The sequence below is a fragment of the Sphaerodactylus townsendi genome, linkage group LG06, assembly GCF_021028975.2.
Source record: "Sphaerodactylus townsendi isolate TG3544 linkage group LG06, MPM_Stown_v2.3, whole genome shotgun sequence".
NCBI lineage: Eukaryota > Metazoa > Chordata > Lepidosauria > Squamata > Sphaerodactylidae > Sphaerodactylus > Sphaerodactylus townsendi.
In genome coordinates, this window is record NC_059430.1 from 47,366,518 (window position 1) to 47,374,844 (window position 8,327).

Consider the following 8,327-nt stretch of genomic DNA (forward strand, 5'->3'; position numbering starts at 1 on the left):
AGAGAACCGGTTATTAATGATTAACTCAACTAGGGACAAGGGGGTAATCTCTGTCCCTGGGTACAACAAATCTCGTCAAGTGGGGGATGCAAAATCGCCCACCAGGGCCCCTGCGGTCCCCCTGCCCCCCCATGTGTGTATGAATTGTATGAAATAATACAATATATAGTAATTCTATTTTTTTGTTCATTGGTATAAAGGTTGGGAAAGTATTATAGGTAAAGATTTTTCATTTTCTTTTTTCCCCTTGAAATTTATATTGGAAAGAGAGGAGTTTAAACTACTCTTTTAGATTAAGGATTTTGGATCTCTCCCTCTGTTAGTTTTCTTTCAAGTGGAATAGATAAAGCAGTTATAGGAATCTGAAGGGGAAGTAGGCGTCTTAGTTGATAGTTAGTTGAAAGGGATTTAGGCGTCTTAGTTGATAGTTCCATGGGAATGTCAACTCAATGCATGGCAGCTGTAAAAAAGGCAAACTCTATGCTGGGGATCATTAGAAAAGGAATTGATAATAAAACTGCAAAGACTGTCATGCCCTTATATAAAGCAGTGGTGCGACCGCACTTGGAGTACTGTGTCCAGTTCTGGTTGCCACATCTCAAAAAGGATATTGAGGAGATAGAAAAAGTGCAGAGAAGGGCAACAAGGATGATTGAGGGACTGGAGCACCTTCCCTATGAGGAGAGGCTGCAGCGTTTGGGACTCTTTAGTTTGGAGAGGAGGCGGCTGAGGGGGGATATGATTGAAGTCTACAAAATTATGCATGGGGTAGAAAATGTTGACAGAGAGAAATTTTTCTCTCTTTCTCACAATACTAGAACCAGGGGGTATTCATTGAAAATGCTGGGGGGAAGAATTAGGACTAATAAAAGGAAACACTTCTTCACGCAACGTGTGATTGGTGTTTGGAATATGCTGCCACAGGAGGTGGTGATGGCCACTAACCTGGATAGCTTTAAAAGGGGCTTGGACAGATTTATGGAGGAGAAGTCGATTTATGGCTACCAATCTTGATCCTCCTTGATCTGAGATTGCAAATGCCTTAACAGACCAGGTGATCGGGAGCAGCAGCCGCAGAAGGCCATTTCGTTCCCATCCTACATGTGATCTCCCAAAGGCACCTGGTGGGCCACTGCGAGTAGCAGAGAGCTGGACTAGATGGACTTTGGTCTGATCCAGCTGGCTTGTTCTTATGTTCTTATGTTCTTAAGTAGAAAGTAGGGAGGGAGGGAGGGAGATATGGGAAGGAGGGAGGCAATATAGGATGTTCTAGTTGGGGGGGTTGAGAGAGATAGACAATTAGATATGTTAACAATTGTAAACAGTTTTTGGTTTCTCTCCTTACTTATGTTATTATTTAAAATCAATCAATATAATTATATAAAAAAGAAATAATACACTACCATACGGTATATTGCTTTTTTTAATACTTTAAACAGTCATTTGAATCTAGAGGCGGGGTGAAGGGGAACTGCACCTGGGGCATGCACGCCCTGTGTCCTTGCCACAGCCCCGCCCAGTAATGCCCCACCCCGGAATGCCTGGCTATGCCGCCGTCGTGCCCTGTCCAGCCCCATTGGCGCTATGCCACTGTTTGAATTCCACCACCATTGGAACCTGTTACTAAAATTTTTGAATCCCACCACTGGATATGGGTCTTACCTGAGGAAACATTAAGAAAAAGAGAATTCAAAACATAAATCTAGAGATCATTTTTTTCAGGGTAATATAGATTTTACCTGCTCTTCAGGAATTGGATCTCTGTCCGCTATATGTACAGCAGGCTTTAGTAATGGTATCACAGTGCAATGTTTGTTCCCAACTGGCATTTCAGGCTTGTCTAGAGGAACGAGGATAAAAAGAAATCAAATTTGTATTCACTAAATTCACTGTTGATAGAATTGTATTATTATGCCAATAAAGGTTTTTGAATTTGAATTTTGAATCTGAGTCTGTTACCAGGCAGCTGTCTATTATCTAATCACATGGAAACCTACCATGAAGCCACAAGTGTCCTTATTTAGCAGGTGTCCTACCATTTCATTGAATCCAGGAGCCTCCTAATAGCAAAGGCAGAGTAAAGGCTTCTTGCCTCCAACCCTGCAGAAATTTGGCTACATAAACAAGGTCAATATCCCCATTTTGTTTTTGAATTGAACTTTTTCAACTGTTGGTTAATGTTGCAAAAACATACCTTTTTTATCAGGATTTCGTCGAACCATTTTGTCCACCTGAGAAATGGCTTCTTCCCAGCAACTGTTGCTGGCTTGCATGTGAGGCTGAATCAACTTTAGTTTTTGTTCTACAACTTGGTAGGCCTTCAAAGTGTGTTCTTGGCTTTCCTTAGAACTAACAAACTTTTCGAGTTCATCTTCCAGAATTATTACTCTGGACAAAACAGAAAGATCAGCATCTTATTAACATCTAAATCAAACATTTCGTGAATCTTATTTATACTTCCTCCAGATAATAGTTTGCAATTGGACAATTGGCAGTAGGACAATTCATCCTATTGACTTGTCCAGCTAACAGAGGGATGTGCTACAGCATCCCCACATCTGCAGAATTAGTCCATTTAAATCTGTAGAAGAAAAAACTGGGCATAGCGTATAACAAAAGTCAGACTACTAAGAGAACAAACACACTGCAAAGAAACATGTATGCAAGAGACAACAAGGAGTTCTAATCCTATATAAAGAGCTTTCAATGGATTGGAAACAAAAAACAATTCAGAGTACCAATATCGGAGGTTACAGCTGCCCATGGATCAGCTTCTTGAAGTATTCAGGGCTGCCACTATTCTGGGTAGTGAATATCTAACTGTATCTAATAACTCCATATATTGGGGTGCTGTGTGGTTTCCGGGCTGTATGGCCGTCTTCTAGCAGCATTCTCTCCTGACGTTTCGCCTGCATCTGTGGCTGGCATCTTCAGAGGATCTGAATCTGAGAGGATCTAGAAGACGGCCATACAGCCCGGTATGTTAGAAGACGGCCATACAGCCCGGAAACCACACAGCACCCCAGTGATTCCGGCTGTGAAAGCCTTCAACAATACTCTATATATTATTTAATCTACCGGGATGGGCAATTTGAATATTACTGTTCCTTTTTGTTGTTCAGAGGACACAAAAAACTGAAATTGGTTTGCACAATCTTTCCTATATATTATCACAGTGTCTAGCAAAAAAATTTCTTCGTAAGCAATGTCACTATTGCTTCCCCCCCCCCCACCCCCCACGTAGTTCTTTTATTAGGGTATACAGGTCCAAGAGGCAAGACAAAGGTCCAAAAGATATAGGTCATATTTCCTCAGCCGCTGGAAGGGTTTATGCCTCATGGGCACTAGCACTGAAGAAAAGGGGTGTCTTCTTACCTTTCCCACACAGGAAAGGCCTTCAGGTTATTTCTCATTTGGAAATCATTCATTTTAGTGCAATTTGGAGATTTTTTAAAATATTGTTTTATTGAGGTTTGGAAAACCAGATAAGCAATATTGGTGTAGCAATGTAACATTGTTTTGGTATTTGATCAATAGAGCGAGAACCAGCTTTGCATAATGTATTGACTTTGCAAACATAATGCCATATGGCAAACATTTGAGACCAAGAAGCTGAACAACTCAGCAGACAACTATCTTTCCAGGTGCCACATGCAGAACTGTGACAAAATCTTCTGACCACAGCATTTCTACAGTCTGGCTGAATACCTGTCTCACATATTCAGGCTCCATCTAGCAGCCAAACGAACCTGCTCTCCAACACAATTCTTAATCCCATTTGAGCAGAGCCGTATGGCCTATTACCTCTATGCTCTAACGAACCCACATGCAAGGAGAGCCCTTACCATTGCGCGATTTAAGTTATGTCCTCTGCCGTACTAAAGGGTAGGTACAATAGATAAATCTGCAAGGCTATGAAGCTGCAAATCTAATGTGGTCGAAACCCTGGCCCATCAACTCTTGCACTGCACCAGATTTGATAAAATCAGATCTAAATATACCACTCTATATTCTTCCTTTCAATCTGGGCTGCCTGATCTGACTAGATTATCTCTATTGTTGAATAACCCGGACCCTTGTTTTTGTGAAGAGGTCGCTAATTTTATTATGGAGATAGCTGAGAGCTCCCAGTAGCACATATTTGATATAGTCCTTGTGGGGCCTTCTGCTTTTATTATCTACTAGCAGGGCACCCGTGCTTCGCTATGCATACTTCATCACAGGCTCTCCATGAATTTCAGGGTGACATTCAGCATACTTCTTTACAGCCTGTTTGTGAACTTTGGGGTGACATGCAGCATATTTCCTCATACCCTGTCTGTGGACTGATGGGTTTGTTTTCGCATATGTTGCAGCAGCTTCCTGTAGTTGTTTTTTTCTAATGCAATGTGTTATTGTATTGTCGAAGGCTTTCACGGCCGGAATCACTTGGGTGCTGTGTGGTTTCCGGGCTGTATGGCCGTGTTCTAGCAGCATTCTCTCCTGACGTTTCGCCTGCATCTGTGGCTGGCATCTTCAGAGGATCTGATGTTGGGAAAGCAAGTGGAGTATATATCTGTGGAGTGTCCAGGGTGGGTGGGGAAACCTTGTCTGTGAGTAACAAAGGCGGCAACCAGGTCAATAGTTGAGGGCATCTGAATAGAAGTATGAGTAACAATGAAGACTATAGCCTGGGAGTAACCCTGTAGATAGCAAGGTCACTGGTGGGAGCATCTGAATAGAAGTATCCTGGCCTTTGTTTCTTTTGTCTATGGTCATCCTGTGTTTGTGTGGAGCTGGTTAGACACTGTCTTGACTCTAGTATTTTTCAACACTGGCAGCCAAGTTCTGTTCATTTTCATAGTTTCTTCCTTCCTGTTATAATTGTCCATGTGCTTATGGATTTCAATTGCTTCTCTGTGTAGTCTGACATCGTGGCTTTCAGAGTGGTCCAGAATTTCTGTTTTTTCAAATAATATTCTATGTCCAGGTTGGTTTATCATGTGTTCTGCTATTGCTGATTTTTCTGGCTGAAATAGTCTGCAGTGCCTTTTGTGTTCTTTGATATGTGTCTGTGCGCTGCGTTTGGTGGTTCCTATGTAGACTTGTCCACAGCTGCATGGTATGCGATAGACTCCTGCAGTAGCTAAAGGATCCCTCTTATCCTTTGCTGAACGTAGCATCTGTTGAATTTTCTTAGTGGGTCTGTAGATTGTTTGTAGGTTGTGCTTTTTCATCAGTTTTCCTATGCGATCAGTGGTTCCCTTGATGTATGGTGAGAACACTTTCCCTCTAGACGGCTCTTTATCTTTGTTCATGTGGCTTGTTCTTGGTCTTGCAGCCCTTCTGATTTCTGTATTAGAGTAAGGAACAGGTGTGCCAAATTTCATGTGTTATTGCTTTCTTTCACCTGGTGGGCTCCAAAAGACGTCATTTGGAAGCAGCTGTTGTATTTTCGGGATGCAGAAAGGAAGTGTTCTGCCATTGGATGCTGATGAGTGAGAAGGCTGTGAAGAGGTTTAGGGTAGGGTTGAAGGGCAGGGGAGCTGGACTGTACCGCCACTGTGCACATTCCTGGGGACTCATCCCGCCACTTCAGAGCATGACACAAAGCACAGGGTGATCGGAGGCCAAGAGCAATAAACTTGTCTCCACAGTAAGCAATCTGATGTCCATATGCAAAAACCAAAAAATGTTTAGTAGTCCAAGGTGATAGTGCAGTTTGTAATGTATGTTGATAGTATTTGGCTGTAGTGGTGTTGTTAACGTGAGGGTGGGTGGAGAAGTACTTTTTCACAGCCTGCCTGTTAACTTTGGGGTGACATTCAGCATAATTTTTTGCAGCCTGTTTGTGAACTTTGGGGTGACATGCAGCATATTTCCTCACAGCCTGTCTGTGGACTGATGGGTTTGTTTTCAAATAGGTTCACATGCATTGTGGAGGGCGGTGGTAGAGTGCAGTTAGTGAAGGACATGAAGCTGGTGGTGTTGAACTGTCACCCTTAGAATGTTCGTGCAGCATGTCTGTGGACTGGGCGGTTGGTTTGCCCTTAGAATGTTCACGCAGATGGCCAGAGATGAGCAGTTAAAACAGTAAATAGGTAATAAATCAAGTGAAAGTGAATATTTTGGGAAATCCTTTCTTAGTGAGCATCTGGAGTACGTAAGGAACAGGTGTGCCAAATTTCATGTGTCAGTCAGTGGTATTTCATGTTTATATATATAGATTTATGTATCTGCTTCTGATTATGCCAATAAAGGGGTGTGTGTGTGTGTGTGCGCGCGCGCGCGCAGGCTCCAAGCACACCTCAATTATCTTGCACACAAGTTTCATTTGCTAATTCTTTCCCTGGAGCCTCCATAATTGAAAGAATCAAGGTGAAAGAAAAGGCGAACATGTTTTGAGCAGAACATCAGGGCCATTGTGAGGGGTCATGAGGCTGGCTCAGTCAGCACAAGAACTCAAGGTGGAAAGACACAGGAAAATGATAATCTGATTACCAAATTAAGTGCGGGCACACACATGCCCTATGCATGCTTAAATCTATTGATTTTAATTAATTTTTTCAAGGATATTAATAGACTTATCCACGCTACTGCGGCCTCTGACTTAACTGACAGTACAATCCTTTGTGGAGTAACTCCACTCTAAGTTCCTCATTTGCAAGTGTCTTAGACTGGAGTAACTGCAAAGGACAGTGCTGTTCAGACCTCTTGATGATTCTGGGATTGGTTCCAAATATTGATCCTGTCATACACATTAAAAAATACCAACACGTTATTTTACACTCAAGTCCTGCACAGGAACATCAAATTCTAATTTGTAACTATTTTTGCTTTACTGAATATAATTAAATTGTTTTATTACATAGGTGTCAGGGAATGTTACAGCAATACAGCCACTAGAAATCAGCATAAAACTTCTTTAAACAACGAAGATATGTAGATTAGACTACTAGCTAGACAACTAGCTGGAATTAGACTAATAGCTAGATGTTCTCTCAGAGATCAACTTACTCATTCAGTAAGGCCTTTAGATGGAGCTGCAAGCTACGCACTGCAGTATGAAGATGATTAAGCTCTCGTGACTTTCGGTTGTTTTTGATCAAACGATCAGAACCAGACTGGTGATGAGTTTCAAAATATCGATAAAACTCGTAACTTCGTTTAAGTTCTTCCAAGCAGGCAGCGTGAGCATGAGGCAGACCTTGAGTCACGTCAGAAAATATACGAAGAGGCAAACTTTCTGGAGTAATCTCAGGGGAAGCATTTGAAGGAGACAGCAGAAGAACCAACCGCCGGAAGAATTCGGAGCTTTGCCCTACCCAGAGTTGGAATAAAACCTAAAATCACAGAAACAGTCACTATAATCTTTATTGTTAAAAAAGATAGGTTTTTAAAATTTTCCAGTTTGTCACATTATGCTTTGGTGAGTTGATTAGCAGAAAAGAAGACTATGATAAATGATGGGGGAAACAGCAAGTTTTTTTTTAACAAATAAACAAATTATTCTGGATTAAGTTTGGCAGAGTTCTGGATGACTCTGTCCATAATAATAATTATTTTAATACGTTCTTATTATGCAATAATAAAAATTAATCTAAAAAGGGGACGCTTTGGCTTGGCCAAAGATTACTACAACAACCTTAAAACTCCACAGAATTTAATGAATTTTGAACTGTTTTCACGGATCATGTCTATTTAAATATTCTAAATAACAATAGGCTGCTGCCAAGACTAAAAGACAGTGTTACCTTCAGTGCAGGCAGGCTGAAACCATCTGTAAAATTGTGTGCATCTTCTTCAGATACCTGCTCTTCACTCAGGCCCAGGCCAAGTTCCTTAAAAGGCACCACACAGATGTAGTTTGTCACATTGTCACTCTCAGAATTCAGTGGGTAGGTTTAGCTGAGGTTAAGGCATTAACAGTGAAACATCTCTATTATGTGAACCACAAAGCAACAAGGGAAAAACAACAATAGGCAACTGGTTGTGGTGGGTTTTCTGGGCTGTTTGGCCATGGTCTGTTTGATCTTGTTCCTAACGTTTTGCCTGCATCTGTGGCTGGCATCTTCAGAGGTGTGTCACAGAGAAAAGTCTGTTTCACACTGTAACAATTTATTGGGATTTAAAAAGACAACTTTTTCAGCCTGAATGATTTTAAGCAAAGTAACAATGTACTGTTTCAAATGAACAGGAAGTCATGATAAGCAAGCTTCTTGTGCAAATGAAATTCTGAATGTTATGTGGTACATCTGAAGACTCCTCTCACATTGTTTGCATTTGGCAATACCTTGACAATTTGTTAATTATGTATCTAGGTCACAAAGCACAACATTTCGGTACAT

At 41.4% G+C, this 8,327-nt stretch overlaps 1 protein-coding gene across 1 annotated transcript in view; it reads right to left on the minus strand.

Annotated features, from left to right (window-relative positions):
• The window catches only part of VEZT (vezatin, adherens junctions transmembrane protein), a 105,737-nt gene that overhangs the window by 5,936 nt on the left and 91,474 nt on the right, over window positions 1-8,327 (minus strand). Inside the window, exons 13-16 of the mRNA XM_048501547.1 lie at window positions 7,734-7,883; window positions 6,997-7,322; window positions 2,195-2,388; window positions 1,740-1,840 (exon numbers count right to left, since the gene is read on the minus strand). Coding sequence (XP_048357504.1) covers window positions 1,740-1,840; window positions 2,195-2,388; window positions 6,997-7,322; window positions 7,734-7,883 — 771 coding nt within the window. The remainder of the gene's footprint in view (window positions 1-1,739; window positions 1,841-2,194; window positions 2,389-6,996; window positions 7,323-7,733; window positions 7,884-8,327) is intronic.